Source organism: Aythya fuligula, chromosome 19, assembly GCF_009819795.1.
Source record: "Aythya fuligula isolate bAytFul2 chromosome 19, bAytFul2.pri, whole genome shotgun sequence".
NCBI classification, from domain to species: domain Eukaryota; kingdom Metazoa; phylum Chordata; class Aves; order Anseriformes; family Anatidae; genus Aythya; species Aythya fuligula.
In genome coordinates, this window is record NC_045577.1 from 8,361,056 (window position 1) to 8,377,387 (window position 16,332).

The window sequence follows — 16,332 nt, forward strand, 5'->3', positions numbered from 1 at the left end:
GACTGCTACCATAACACTTAGAAGAGCTAGCAGGGACCGTCTGAACTAATGCAAAAGCTCACCTCGCAGCCTTTGACACAATGAATCAGGGAAGGGTGAGGGTACCACTTGAGTCCTGCCGTGCAGACAACGCTCTGGAGGAGAGAAGGAAAAAAAAAATCAAGTTAAGACAAAGAAATCAGTGTACAGAAAGTCAGCGTGCTGGTTCCTATGGCTCTCCTGTACCTAACCAATGAAGTTCAGTTCCTAACACCTCTTGTGTTCTCAGGACCTGGCTCTCCTCCAGGTATTTACAAGAAGTGTTGGACTTGACACTTGCAATAACAGAACATTTGAGAGTAAAATAATATTTAAGGTTTTCCTAAAATGTCATGTCCAATATTTTACTCATGGTGGGGGAACAAGGCAGAGAAAGGCAAAGGCACAGGTCCACTGTCCAGCTCCTGGGTAGGGAAGAGTCATTTTAGGAATTCATTTAGGGATTTCTTTGGTGCTGCAAAGCATTGCTCTGTTTCACTACCCATATCTGTGCTTCTTGAAGATGTAAACAGATAAAGGTGGACTTTTAGATACATTTTCACACCATCCTTTAGCTCTTAAATAGAAGCACATCCCACTACACACCTTCAAAATAACCCCCAGAAAGGACAGCGTCATCTGTTACACTCTATGAGCTTTATAATAATTTCTGTACTGACTATGTTTATAGATTTTCTGTAAGAAAAACGTTGGAGTGCCTAGTTTTGGAGAAAAATGAGATACCTGCCTACTCAAAGACACACCAAGGGCAGTCATTGTCTGCCTGCAGACATGGAAACTTAGATTTTAAGAGTGGATGAACCGTTTGGCCAGTCAGTGGAGATGGACGTCCAATACCATGGACATCTAGGCGATGGGACTCCCATCCCTTCATCACAACAATGTTCCTTCTTGGGTTGTCTTCTGCGGATGAAACACTACAACGAGCAAGATGAACATGCGGGTACTCATCAAAGGGCAGGGGCTGGGGTTGGATGGAGGCATGGGGAAGGAAGGAATTAACATTTGGGAAGACCTGACGCACAAGCCATCCCTTCCCCTGTTTATTTGAGGGCTAATTTAATCCATCTGCAGGGGAACCTCAGCGTGTTTTCACAGTTTCTGTCATTTGAGGCTTACCTGGCGTGTGCTAGCAAAAGGACTTTTATACTATCTGACTGGGGCTGTTTATCTTTCCGATGCTCTCGGATTTTCCACTATTAGTCAAGCCCGGCTTGCCCCACCTGCCTCACAACAGGGCCCGTCTGTGTGAGTGCAAAAGCGGCCGGGAGAGGGGGGAACGCTGCTTGCCCCCCAGGAGGGAGGCTGCAAGGTGCGGGGGCCCTGCAGTGCTCCCCCAGTGTGCTCCTGACAGACAGCTGGAGATTTCCAGGCTGTTGCCTGCCACAAATGGTGAGATTTTTTTCCCTCCTCTTCTGTTTATTGCACTTCAGAGGGAAAAGAAAGGAAACTTTTCTAGGTTTCAAAATAAACAAGGCCAGTCAACAGATCGGGAGGGGGGAGAGGAAAGGAAGCACTTCAGGAGCCTTTGAACCAAAGTCTTAAACCAAAGTAGAAAAACTCAGGCATTTGCCTCCCGTATGTGAAGCCAGCCAATAAGGAGGAAAAGTGTACTTCCAACGGGCATCTCACATTCCCCTGGTAAGAAGCATCAATATCTACAAAACCTCTTGAACCACGTGGATGTGTATGAGCATTTGGAGCTAACAAAAGGAGTCGAATAGCTCTGAAACAGGCTCTTACGAAAGGAGGTTTCCAAGTGAGATCAATCCCTCAGAGAAGATGCACTGTTTCCCTGACCTTCCCAGCATCAAAAACCCAGCAGCTATTGCATTTTGTCCTTCCCCTTAGAGGAGCAGAAGGAAGGTGATGCCTCTGCTAGGACGGTGCTCTCCTCGGAGCGCAGATCTCTGCTCTGCCTCAAGGTCATCTTAAGTCCCAGTGGCTAAAACAGCCTTTGGCTGGATGGCTTCCAGGGAAAGGGCGTGCAGCCCCAGGCTACAGCGTAGGACAGCCAGTTGACCTTGCGTGAGATTAATCACTGGGTCAGTGGGACACTCACACAGCTCCTGGGAAAGGTTTCAGGTCCCAGCAGATAACCAGAGCGTTTCACCACAATCACCACTCATCTCTTCCCCTCTCCGCGAGAGTCAGTGTCTGCCAAAAGGATTCAACTGGACAGTCATGCATGGGAATGTGGCCCAATGGCTTAGTCCCAGTTACTTTGCCTTCTCCTCAGACGATTCTTTGCTAGCAGAGACTATTAGAGCTACTCCAGCTAGGTTCAATCCTGCTAAATTTCATGGAGCTGGAAGCAGAGTATGCTGGGGAATGGGCCTTGATCACAGTCCTGGCTCCCCTTGCTGATTTTCCAACCCTAAATTCACAGCACAAGGCCTGTTTGTACCCTCAGGCTTCTGCTGTGCTGTGTGCGGTGTGGCAGGGCAGGAAAGGGGGAGTGGGTAGAGGGCTGGAAATTTGAGAAATTGGGGAGGATTCAGGTTGCTGGGCATCACTTCTGCCTCCTGCAGTGCTAACAGACACAAAGGTGCAGGAGGGTGCTGTATCGGGCAATGAGATAGAGATAAATCAATGAACAAAAAGCAAGGAGGAGTGTAGGCAGTGCTGAGGCAGGAGCCTGTTAATGTGACCAGGATCCAGTTGAAGGGAAGGCCACCAAAAGGTGCAGAAAGAGGATGGCAGGACCACCTCTGACACATGCTGGGGGAAGTCCTTGGGGCCTCTCCCTCGGCGACAGTACATGAGCCCCATTCCTCCACACACCGCCAGGCCACTGCAGCGACATGTGCAGGCCTCATGGCCCCCGTCTGCCCTCACACATCAGCTTCTGCAGCACAGCTGCCCTCCCGCTCGGCCATGGTGCCTTGCCTTTGCTCCTGTCCCCATCCCATAAACGCCATTCAGCTCCAGCTGCGGTTTGGTGGCTGTGACTCCATCTGCTGCGAAGGGAGAGGAAGCCGGGATGCGCTCCCACAGTAGGTAACAAAGAGCCAAGAAAGCAAATCAAGCTGTCATTTTCTCCTTGTGAGGGAAGACCTAGTGCCTCCAGTCACGGCGCTTCCCTCCCCATTGTGGGACTGACACAATGATGTCAACCATTTGTGGGCTGCGGAGGGGATTAGGTTTCCCCAGGAGAGGCCTTGGAGAGCTCTCCTCCACCTTAGATGGGCCATGTGTCCCCCGGGGCTGGAGCATGGGGACCGGCATCCGCTGGCCTCGGCTAACTCTCTCCTCAGGCACTAAACGAACGCGACAATTAACTGTGGGCTGAATGTCAGGGTGGTGAGGGGACCAGACGCTGCTGACAAGGGAGGGGAGATGTGGATCTTGGTGTCTGTGGCCTCCTGGAGCTCCACACAGTGCAGGAGCCCCTGTGTTCCTGAGCTCTCACCTCACCTCACCGTGCTGTGACTCAGTTTCTCTGCCTGCAAAATGAGCCCCAGACTCACAGGAAGAGTTGAGGGGAAGCAAGGAGGAAAGCTGCAAAGCCTAAGATTCTGCAACAGATTCTGGTTGCTCTCGGTATTTAAAGAGAATTCCCCTTGATGTCTCCAGGACACCCACAATCCCAGGACTTCCAGTGTTTGGGTGCAAGACATAGGGGAAAACTTGGCCAGCAGTGGGGCAGCATCCCCTGTCAGCCACGCAGGTAGGTACAGCCGGGGCACGCAGACCCTTTTGAGGCTGTCCAGGCATGCACATGCTTGCAAAACATTTGACACAAAGGAAAGGACCCAAACTCAGACAACCTAGGAAATTAGGTGTCGGCAGTCACTGGGAAAGAGCTGTCAAACTGTCCTTCTGAGCCATTTCACTTTTTTCTCTCCACTGCCTTATAGTCAGTCTTGGCAGCTCTATCTGTAGGTGTCTTCAGCAGCTCACTGCCCCTTGCACGCACGCGGAAAATGGGAAATCATGGGCAGAGCAATGATTGCTCCGAACATGGCCTGCCATAGCACAACAGACACACGAAAGATTTCAGGTGGCTTTTTGTTCCTGCTGAACATGTTGATTTGGAAGACACTGCAAATTTGCCCTGATTTCAGCAATCTGTTTCAGACCAAGCAAAGCAACTCAGCCTCAACCAATTCTGAAAAACACACATTAATATTATGACACTTTTCTAAACAAAATATCTGCTGTTTTTGTTCCTTTGAGAGAACACTTAATTTCTAAGTTTATTTCATTTATTAAACAAAAAGATTAAAAATGCTTGGAAATTAAATATGAAGTTATGCTCAAACCAACATGGTTTTTCTCCAATTTTTTGGTTCACCAAAAATCACAGCAACAAAAAAATCACTTTGGTTAGCAGAAAACATTTTTTTTCTTTTAATTTGACAGAACTTCCAGCGAACCGAAAAATCAAGTGATTTGCACAGCTCTGCTCTAAACAACTCCCAGAGGAGGGATGGTTCCCTCTTCCCACTTTGCTTCCACAACAGCTGTTGCTTGAGCAGTCACACACAAATATATTTTTTTCTTGCCAGCTCTCCCTGTTTCATCTGTGCCTGTCCTCTCAAATATAGGCCCCACAGACAGGTTCTGCCTTTATCTGCTGCTCATACTGCACTGATTTAAATGTTATTTGTGTCTGAAATTAAGTAACTAGAAGTGTTTCCTTTGTATTATTCAAGTACTTCAAGATCAACAAAGATTGCGTGTAAATGCAACCAGCTGGTCGCTTTGCTCATATGGCACAACAGCGAGCTGTCAGTGAACGTAAATAGAGACACATATTATTAATGATACATAGCATATTGCCATGGGGACCTTCCCCTAAGGCATCCCAGTCCCCATCTCCCCAGGGTCTCCACTGGCAGCAGCTTTTCCCCCAGCGTGGGCTCCCTGCGAGGCACGGCTCCCCGTGGGTGACATCCTCTTATCTGGGGAGCGGAACGTGATGGATGTCTTACAGCTTCAAAAAAAATCCCCTCCAGCATGTTTTAGCATCGCCCCGCCAGCCGCCTGCCCTTCAGGTCTGTCTTTAAGCCTGGTGCTGCTACTCGACAAGCAGAAAACCCTACACAACCCAGCCAGGCCCTGTCTGGGAGGACACAGCTCTGAGTCTCAAGGAGACAGAGCACAGAGCTGTTCTCTGCAGGCCCCCAATGGTTCCCCTCCATCTCCCAGTGCAACTTTTCCAGCCCAAATCTCACCTACAAATTGCTTGTGGGTCAAACTTGTATCTACTCACAGCCTAAAGCTCCTGCAAGGTCCTCACCATCAGGGCAAACAAGGTCTTATTTACCACTGTACTCTTGGAAACTGTGATTTTGCCTCCATCCCTCACTCCCCTCATCTCCCCCTTTACTACTCTGTGTTTTCCCTGCTGCCTAATGAGCCCTCCAGAGACCTGCAGGTATAAAACTCGTTACAGCTCCCTCTGCGCACCCGCATCAATAAACGAAGGAGCACAGCAGAGAACGGGAGGGAAGCTGTCACTTTATTTCACCATGAATTACAAAACCACTTAAAAGTCTAGCACTCGGGAAAGGGCCAGTGAGAAATTGCCCCTAATACAGAGATAGGGGTTTTCTTTATGTTTCATGCCAGAAACTTGGCAAAGCCCAGGCTTAGGCAGTAATATAATCTCGGCGTCTGGAGTGAGTGGGAAGCTGGGACGGACACTATGAGCTTGTCGTATTCTCTGGACTTACGCTCCTCATCCCTTTCCAGGATTTATTCTAGTGCTCCGTATGGCCCCGTATGAAATAGGGAAATATAAAGTGGTGGAGATTTTCAGAGCAGCTCGCTACCCACAGCCAAGGCCAGACTGAAAAAAATCCCAAGCCCTGGGTACACATTTAGGCATGTGGAGAAGCAAATAGATTGTCAAAGCTGCTCTGTATATACTGGGGCTGTGCTGGCTGCCTGCTCTCTTACTAAATCTAGCTCCAGTGTGCAAAGCACAGGCTGCGGCAAAGCTGGGGCCAACTACATAAAGGCAGACGGTGTTTGCTCACGCACCACCAGCAACCTGTGCTCTGGTGGCAGGTGATGGATGGGCCAGCACCTTCTGACTTGCACCTGAGCACGCCTGGGTAGGTGCCTACACCTGCAGAAGCCCTGCATGTGCACAAGCGCCTGTTTGCAGGCATTTCAGAGCAGGAGGGCATGTTTATGTAGACACATGAGGGTTTTCAGAAGCGGTGGGTGTCTCCCACTGGTATCCCAGTGGAGACAGGAAACAGGCAGCTATTTGCTGCTGGTGGCATGCGTGTGTGTGGCTGAGTGTGTGTGCAAGGTGTTGTGCGTGGGCCTGAGTGTCCCCACAGGGACAGGCAGCACTGCCATGTGCTGGAGGGTGCACAGCACAGCGCATTGCAAGTGGTGGATGTTGCCCATGCCTTTGCAGGGCAGGAGGAAGAAGTGGTGACCTCTGGAAGGGGCTGTGCTGAGCAGGCAGCTCTCGCATGCGGGCGAACGGGCAGGGGGAGGACCCAGCCAGCTCTGCTGCTTCAGGAAACAAAATATCCTCTGTATCAGCTTCTTTTGTCATCCTAAAGCAGTGTCGAAAAATCCAGCCCTGCCACTGAAACTGTACTGAAGAGGAAGAAGAGAATAAGGCCTGGCTAATGCCTGTTCTCTCATTTTCCATCACATTTTCCTGTGTAATGAATCACATTCCCACATCAGACCCTTGGAGGTGCTAGGTGGATCTGAGCACAGTGAACTGGGGCCTCTACCTTGAAGAGATTTTCACTGGCAAAGCACAGAAAGAAAACAACTTGGAGAAAAAGGCACCACATTGCTAGAACAGCACACAAAGACACAATAAAAACCAGGAGTTCTTTTCCTGAAGGGCACAAGAGCTTTCCCCTTATACTCCCCTCACTGGATGAACCACGGGTAACACTGTTTGCTCACTGCATGCAAACACGCAGCAAGGGATTAGTTAGTAAAATTGTCAGGCACTGACCTTCACTCTTTGAGGGTTCATCCAGTGTTGGATGTCTTGCACAGTCTCATTCACACGCAGGAGGATGGGCTCATGACTGTGATCCAGACACGAGGTGGTACACTCTGCGCCTGCACACAAAATAGAGAGGATAAAGCTACAGCACCAAGCAAGCAGCTTCTTACCCTTCCAGCATCCTTCCAGCTGAAGGACAGGATTAGGGCTCGTTTTTCCTAAATTGCAATTAGCAGTCAACCATAACTATCACATATCTTCTAGCCACACACGAAATGCTGAGTACAACCCTGCCTCTCAGCAGGAGACTGGGGGATGAGCAGATATTCCAGGGTCTTTTTATATGAGCTGCATATCTAGGTATTTCTCTGGCTATTAACTCCAGGAGGGGGGTCAGGTTTTGTTCTTTCAGATCATCAAGAAAATGTGAAAGTTTTTCCATTTCGACTGCTCTTTCAAGCAATGGGTCTGATTAAGCTAAGGCTGCCGAACTCATCTCACCTATGACATGACATAATCCTCCCGCTTGATCTAGCAAATTTACAGACCTTCAATAATAATCTTTCGGATGGTGGCCAAGCCTAATGATACTGCAGGCAGGCTATCACCTAAGTCCCATAGTTGATAAGTACACAGAGAGGTAATGATGGCTTTGTTCACACATAAACCTGGTTTTTCTCTGATTAACTGTCATGCCCGGTGGGAATCATGTCCTTTCTTTATTAAAACATGCTGAGATACTCTGCGGCAATATCCCAGAGCCCTGTGGTGACACAACCGTAAGCCCTAGTGTGTTGGACCATTACCATTTCCCCCCTGGAAAATCACTCTTGAATGGCACAGCTGCTGCAAACATGTCATTAGGATTTCTGCACTCCAATCAGCGCTGGGGGAGGAATTAATCTCCGGGCTGGTTTGGAGAGCTGAACCTTTGGCTCAACACACACCTCAGCCTGGAAGGGCAGATTAGGTGTCTGAGGAATTACCGAAGGTGTGTGGGATTCACAGTGACCACGCCTGGATGCTATTATTTCCCGCACCTGCTTCTGCCTTCTCGCATCCTCCCTCGTGGAGGAGTCAGCGGGAGCAAAGCAGACCCTGCTTGGCCAGGGAGGCTCTGGTAGCGCCTGGGGTTTGTTTTGCTTCTCTAGTGCACGCGGTAGCAGCTCCATGGCCCCATCGACAAGTGCCTGAAGACCTACTGCAAGCAAGTGGAAGGAGCACGCCTTCTTGGAAGGCCATTGATCAGGCTCCTGAAAACACCAAAAAGAGAAGAAAACCCCAACAACCTGATCCCGAAAGGTGGTGCTGGGTGAGCCTAACAAAGTGTGTGGTATGTCTCCACCTGCTGAGGATACAAGCCAACGGCCGCTGTGCCCTCTGTGAGCTGTTCCTCGTGCTCTCCAGGAGGATCCAGCCCATGATCCCCTTGCCTGCAGGATGGCTGCATGGCCTTGTCCCAGGACCAGGTCCTCCAGACCTCGCATCTGGGCATGGCACCCATGGCCAAGCTGGTGGGGCTGGGAGAGGATGGAGGGAAGGCAGGAGCCCACTGCCTAGGCAGCTGCAGGCCCTCCTGCTCCCAGCTCCAAACTCCTCTCTCCAGGCCAGAAATCCCAATTTCTCCCTTTGTAAAGCCCTGCCCGGCTCAGGCAGGTAACCTCATCTCAAGGGTAAAACGCCTTGCCACATTAAGAGTCGCCGCAGCCTGCTTGCTGCTCGCTCTCCCATGCTCTGCCGCACTATTTACACTGACGGCGAAGAGCGGGTCGGAATTGTTTTGATATATGATCTGTAATTGGCATCGTTACAGAGCGGTGATCTCATCCAGGTTGTGTTCTCCTCCCCAGGGAGGGAACACAAGGCGGCTCGTGGTCCCTCACATGGCTGCGATATAATGAGGGAGCCACAAAACGAGGGAATTTCTCCAAGTTCAAAGGGGCAGAGGGGGGTAGGGGGCCTGGTGGGGGGCTGCAGGAAGGGGTCTGGTGGGGCTGCAGCCTGTGCAGCTCCCATTGCAACCCGTGCAGCAGGGAGACTTTAAAAATAGGGGCTGAAAATCCAATTTTGTGTGTTTGCAGTATAGAAAGTATGCCTGGGTGACACAAAGCGAAGCTGAGCTCAGAAAGTACCCCAAAACTCAACACTCCCTGCAGAGTGACCAGACACCCCAGGTAGAAGGGCAAAACATCCTTAAACGAGCTCCTACAAAACAGCCATACCAAAGGGATGCTCAGCTGGTCTCGTATTCTTTCTGGAGAGATGTGAATGATCCTGCTGCTGTGCTTCCCTGCCAGCATCCTGCCTTTTGGCAACTGAGGTGTGTGTGTGTATGTGGGATTGAAGGAGGGGGACATTACAAAACTGTAAGAGCAAACTGAGGTGCAAGATCTCCTCTTATTTTAGGACTGGATCTGTCTTTGGTGCAGTCTGGCTTGCTGGCTGCCCCTTAAAACCAGCTGACCAAGAAAGGACACAGTGAAACTGGAAATGCCAGAAAGGGCAGGCAGTCAGCACATTATGTGTCTCCCAGCCTCTACAGCATCATCCTTCCTAAAAGCAGCTCCCTATAAATCCACCCATAGCAGCCTCTCACTCAGGCGAACAGGTCCATAGGAGAAGGTGACTCAAAGGACTGCAGACTCCTTCCTTCCTCCCTCTCAATCCCATCCTCTTCCTCATCCCCTTCACTGCTGATGCTCACAGACCTATGCCGTAGCCGCCAGAGCACTGCAGCTTCAGGTGGCTGTTGAGCTGCGTGGGCAGGGCGCACTGGCCCTGCATTTCCCTGCAGAGATGAAAGGAGCCGCTCCAGGTGCCATCCTTCCGGCAATGAATCACGTTGCTTCCACGGCCCTGGGAACGAGAGAAGGAGATAGCGAGGATGGTCACAAAAACGACAGCAAGGACAGCAAACAGGCTGGGATGGGACAAGCGGGCAGAGCCAAAGTGGGAGCAAAGCTCTGGAGCTGGGACAGGCCCCGGTTGGGACTGCCAGCCCTGGTGGGCAAGGAGGGGTTTTCTTCTGAGCAATAAATAAAAGGAAGCCTGTGACACATGCCCACATTCCTCTTCTGTGCAATGTGATGTCTTTACAAGGCTCTTTCATGGTCTCTACCTTAAAAAGGACACACTACAGCTGCAATAAAGGTGCATGCACCCCATCTACCCTCTTTCTTCCCGTTGAGAGGTCTGTGTTGACTGCAGAAAACCTTTTCCCTCTTCCATTTTGTAACTAGTTGCATCATCTTTGTCTCAGAAAAGAAAGAATCCCCAATGGCCAGCTGAAGGAGGAAGGGAAGCGGGACACGAGCAGGGATGCTCAGCAGGGCAGAACATGCTCTTTAGAGCTTGGCTGCCTCGAATGACAGCGAATGAAGAGGCTGAGGCAGATATGCACGGAGGCAGGTGGAAAGGAGAAAAAAAACCCTCTGGTGTGGGAATGGGCAAGGAATGGAATATGACATTTCTCTTATAGCAAAGATTTTCTGTACGATACTGAAGAGTGAATACCAAAGTCCAAGGGGAAATATCATGCCCTTTAGAAACAACAAAGGAGTGCACAGGCAATCTTTTGTCAGATCTATCCACATAGCATTGGGGATTTCTGCACAAGCTGTTCGGCAGGATCTGCGAGCCTAACTGCCACGGGGTGATGTGGGACAATCAACAGGAGGATGCCTGGGGTGGCTCGGCTCCAAGCCTCCCACGGTGACCCTGCTCAGTGGGAGAACCAGACAGGATCTCTGCTTCTCCTTGCCCATTACACATACCAGGCATGTTGCCTGCAACCTACCCACCCTATTCTAGAAGACTGTGCTAGATGTCTTTGGGGATATTTCAGTTGCTGTCTATGCTGGGATCCCAATCCCAGCAGGGATGCTTGAGTCTTGGGAGCTCTTCCCTAGGTCCTACACCCCTTGTAGCAGAGAGATCTGGACAAGTCCCCGGTGCAGGTGTGCACAATTGCACAGCCTTTGGTGTTAGTGTTATATTTGATATCTTAATACCTTTTTTTGCTCAGCTTTGTTGATGAACATAATATTTAGTGAGATACAAAGTGGTCTTATTGGCATACTGTGTGGGACCTGCATCCCCTTCTCTAGACATCTGGCCATTGCCAGGAGTAATAAGAAAATCATATGAAAGGATAATGGACCAGATGGACTCAGGGTGTGATCCAGTTTGGTGACTCAGCTAAGGGCCAGTTTTGCAGAAACTGATTAATTTAGATTTGACCGTTTACACGATTTGTGCGCAATATTCAGAAATGGAAGGCCCTTGCTCTGGGTGCTGGGGGAGGCACCTGCTTAAATGACCATTATGCTCCTGGTGATTAAGAGATGCCATATGCAGAGCTGAGTAATGATCTTTCAGCATGGTGACAAATTCAGGAAGAGATTGCTAAGTGATAATTGAGCACAATTTGCTGTTTTAGCAAGTGTGGTGCACTTCCATTGCAATTTGCATGCCAGTGTTCTAAAGGTGAGCCATGAAACCTGATTTATGTTGCCAGAGTTGGCTGTGTTTGAGGGTACTATTGTGTAGTTTCTGCAATGTACTCAGAGATCCCAGGATATCCATTGCTATAGTAACATCCTGTCCATCATTCCCTGACCTGCAAAATCTCTTGTGAAAATCCCTGCTGGGTTTCTTGCTTGGATGCAACGTGCATTATCACCTTATATAGCTGAGAGAGACTTAGTGGGGTTTAATCCTTAAATAATTAACACCTCTCAAGTGGTTTTGCCTTGTGCCAGGAGTTCTTCCTCTTTTTCTGTCTATTTTCTGGGATATCTGGAAATACCTTTCTCTGCAAATCCCCTTCTCAGGATGTTACCTGCTTCTTTGCTCAAGGTGCTTTAACAGCTGAAAAGTCACTACAATCTTCCCTTCAAAGAATGGAGACGTAGCTGTATCTCTCACTTTCCACAGCTCACTTAATTGTTGCTGTAACCCTGATTCCACTGCCTGCCTCTCTTCACATCCAGCTCCTTTAAAAGCAAACATAAAACTCTCATACCTGTTGTCCCTCATGGCCCTGGTTTCCCTGCACTGGCACTGATGGTTTGACCAAGCGCACAAAGCCACAGATACCATATCCCTGAGCTTCCCACCCAAACTGCACCCATGCGTGCACTTCACAAGTCTTGAAGCTTCACATAAGACTTATAAAAACAGATCTTCAGGTGCTCTGATACAAAACCCCAGGCTCTACCTCCCATCTCCATGAAGTGGGCAGGACAACTTTGCAGGGAACAGGGGCAGCAAGTGCAGTTTTCCCGTCTCAGAAGCCTCAGCGCTGTTTCTTCTGTAGTTGTGCATTTTAACATTTGGAGCAGGTATCAGAGGTGTTTTTCCGATCACTGGCACTATGGAAGGTCTGATCCCTTTTTCAGATGTTCTCAGAAATAGGACTAATATTAAAAGACCTTTGACAGAGTGCTCTGTTCTCTGCAGTGTGTATAGTAACAGCAGCTTCCACATCCCCACTTTCTCTTCCCAAATGTATTAAGCAGTAGCACTTCTGGGAGAAGTTACTCATCTCACAAACTATAATTACCTCTGGTGAGGTAAACTAAACATTTCAAACATGATATTAAAGACCAGACCTTCTCATATCAGTGAACACAGCTCCTATGAAGTCAAAGGCAACATGCTGATTTATGCTGGATAAGGATCTGACCTCTGATGCCTTGTCACACTTTTGCAGCCACAAAAACCATGGAAGTTTACAGACAGTTCACTTGAATAGTGATAATCCCTATAAATGATCTATGGCATACACATGGTGATAAAGGGAAAAAGAAATGGAGAGAAAAGCAAGGTAAAACAGAAAGAGCAAACAGGATGAGTGGATGTAACTCATATCCTTCTTTCATTCATTACTCTTTATTTCCTCCTGTACTAATATAAGACCAGAAACCATATTTGATAATGCCTACCTAGATCAGAGAGCCACTGACACAGATTTTTCAGCTACTTACTTGTCTAGAAAACAATGTCACTCATTGCTAGTCCTCTATGGGTAATAGTTAATACCACTACTATAGTCATAAAAATGATATTTCCAGGCTCTTCGAAGTCTCTCTCTTTTTCTACTTTAATTACATATTTCCCTTCTCCATCTCTCTGTTTCTGGTCTCACAAGAGCTCAAGGGAGTTATGGCATTTGGTCCCTCCAAGATCAAAGTCCTTAGGGAACATAAGATAAAAACACACCTTTATGGGCTGAGATGGTCTGGATAAGAGACTCACCGACTGATTGTCATCGTCTTCACACTTGATCCTGCACTCGCTGTTGAACTGGAAGCCGTTGGAACACTGGTAGAGCCCGTGAAACTTGGATGGTGGAGGGTCGCAGGTAACGGGCACGCAAGCGCCTGGCAGCCACGTGCCGTCTTGTGTGCACTGGATCTTAAAGGCTCGCCTTTCCATGCAGAAAAAAAAACAAGACCATTTAGTGAGTGGCTGAGTCAGCCAAGAGCCTCTGAGCTCTGCTAGCAGGTTGCAGGGGATGGGTGTGCTTGAGCTTTTAACACTTGGGGAACAAGTTGTGAATCTGCGTCATGAGGTCTCTGAGAAAAAATAACGATTATTTGCAAAGCTAACATTCAGCCATCCAGCCTAAACTCAACTCTTTCGGCCTTGGACATGTCTCCCCAAAATGCCACTTCCCAGGCTTGTGGACTGTGGTTGGTTTGAAGTGGGTTTGTGCAGAGTCAAAAGTATATAACACCACTAACCCCTTCCCACAGAGTTTCAAAGGGGACTCCCCAGGCTGCATATCAAAGGCGATTTCTAAGGTAAGGTCTGTTTTTTGAACACTGGCTACAATTTTCAAAGGAGCCTAAGGGAGTTAGGTGCCTATGTCCCCTTGATATGCACAGCTATCTGCATGAAGGCAGCATTCAGTGGTATTCTCTGTTAGAAACAGCCCATCCCTTTCCTAAAATCTTTTTAACCCATGCCTTTCTGAATCATGCTGACTGCATGGCATTACTATTGTACGTACTTCCTTGCTTTTCTGGAGGATCCAGGGACATGGTAACCTGGTTTGCATTTGTACTTGCAAAATGAGCCCACTTTGTGCTTATCTTCCCGGCAACGAGTAGTCTGGAGATCTGCATTAGGGACGATGGAGGGTGCTCGACACATCAGCTCGCACAGGGCTTCTGGAAAGGACCACAGCCCATCCTCCATGCAGGTCAAGTTGCTGTTGTTTCCTGAGAAGGACAGTGAGCAACATAACATTCAGCAGGACTGGCTGTTGTGGTGGTGTTTTTTTTTTTTTCCACAAGTGTCATTACACCCATAATGTATCAACAACCACCTCAGTTGGCTTGACAAATTTAACTGTGTATGTCCTGTATATTTTTTTTTTCTAGATGATGGTGTTTGATGGAGTTAAATCATTAAGGACTCTTTTTCTTTTCTTTTTTTTTTCTTCTTTTTTTTTTTTTTTTTTCAGGAGACAATAGGAAGACAGTGTTTATTTCAGGAAATGCTATAGCATAAGTGAAACCTCACTAGCTTTGCATTTTGTGTGTGTGTTTTGGTTTTGTTTTTAATTTGTTCCTTATTTTGTTCTTCTCTGAAAGAAAGCTTGTTTCATACATCAACGCCCTCCTCTCTGAAGCCATAGAGATATCCACGTTAAGACAGAGTGTTTGGTATCACTCCATTCTTCACACTGCTTCTGTGTTATATCCCTTCCCTGAATCTCTCCTTCTTACTTCAATTTTGAGCCTTTTGGAGCAGCATCTGTTAATATTAAAGTCACTACTCCAACACAATGAGGAGATGTTCTCAGCTGGGGACTCTCAGTCCGTGGGAACTACTGTGATAAATATGATTCATAATACTCATTAGAGACTCGTTTTCCTTAGGAAGCTTTCTTGACCAGCACCTCAAAGGTAAAAGGTACAATAGATCTATTTGCCTCTGCTATGACCTAGTTGACTTCAGAAGGGTAAGCTAAAAGTAGCCTACTCTCAGTGTATTTTGTATTCTTTGTTATTTTATACTGTATGTTAAAAAGGAATAAGCTTTTCCTAAGAAACAAAACACCGCTATGAGCCACTAACCCTTCAAAAATCCCTAATACTCTATTGAAATCCTTGAGCATTGCTGCAGGAACTCTTCTCAACCCACAAGGCATATTTTCAGCAGTCAGCCAACTTCAGTGTTATCCAAAATAATACCGACAAACTGCTAGCCCCAGAGCAATTCCATCTCTTTGAGAAAGAAGGAAGAGAGCTGGGACATTGATGCTGGAATTCAAAGAAGACGAAAACAAAAGGCTCTGGAGGGCTCAGGAAGGTATGTAGAGGAGCCCTCCTGCCCTATCCACAAAGATAAGAGAAGCTTCATTAGATCAGTCCTGGCTTTCTCCCTCCCCTCCCCAGTTGCAGATGATTGCAGAGGTATTTTGTGCAGAAGGGAGCTCTTTTTCTAGAGCACCAGCATGCTCCTCTGCTCTGACTCATGCAGCAGCTCTGCAGACCAGCCGTGGTGATATCATACCGCCACTGCAATGTGATAAGCTGTGACATTACCAACAGTGGCTGTCATGACGTCAGTGATTGAATTAGGCATGAGTCATCCGAACACCATTTTCCAGAAGTTTAGTGGCAATATCTATTAGTCATCACTGATGGAATACACCAAATGGTGCCTTTAGCTTACAACTCACAGAGTGTCTGGACAAAAGTGAAGTGATGCTAAACAAATGAGCTGTACCCCCTTACTTTGGGCTAGTCATAAGCTTTCCAGCTACCCCTGCCAGCATCACCAGCTGAAGCTCTTGTTGGTCATGGCTTGTTTTACCCTCTGATGCTCTGCATGAAAATTGCCATTCATCTGCTGGGGGTAATTTTACATTCCTCCAAATTGATTAGCATCAGTTAATCTAGTGGAAGGTGTCCCTGTCCATGACAGGGGGGTTGGAATTAGATGATCTTTAAGGTCTCTTCCAAACCAGACCATTCTATGATTCTATGATAATTGTTTTCACTCCCCTCTTATAAATAAATAAATAAATATCAATCCAGCTATTTCCAATGAAAAACAGCATCCCTGTTGAAGATGACCCTCTGAGTGTATAAACAGAAAAAGAGAATTCTTTGATAAAAATCTCCCCTTTGAACAGTCTTAGCTTTCACTGTGGGTTGGCTATTTGTGGTTAACCTCCCAAGTCTGAATTAAAAGAATTGAGCAATTTGGTTATATATGAAGAAATCAACATATCCTTTCACTGAAATGTGGAATACTTCACATGGCTCTTCTGAGATTTGCTGAGAATTTTAGCAGAAGATGTGATACCACATTTAGAAAATGAGTTTATACAGCAATTG

General features: G+C 47.6%; 1 protein-coding gene across 1 annotated transcript in view; it reads right to left on the reverse strand.

The window, feature by feature from the left end:
• Positions 1–16,332, reverse strand: part of PAPPA (pappalysin 1) — a 181,060-nt gene that overhangs the window by 18,583 nt on the left and 146,145 nt on the right. Inside the window, exons 16-20 of the mRNA XM_032200161.1 lie at positions 13,992–14,202; positions 13,235–13,406; positions 9,685–9,832; positions 6,983–7,092; positions 63–134 (exon numbers count right to left, since the gene is read on the reverse strand). Of these exons, the coding sequence (XP_032056052.1) occupies positions 63–134; positions 6,983–7,092; positions 9,685–9,832; positions 13,235–13,406; positions 13,992–14,202 (713 nt within the window). The remainder of the gene's footprint in view (positions 1–62; positions 135–6,982; positions 7,093–9,684; positions 9,833–13,234; positions 13,407–13,991; positions 14,203–16,332) is intronic.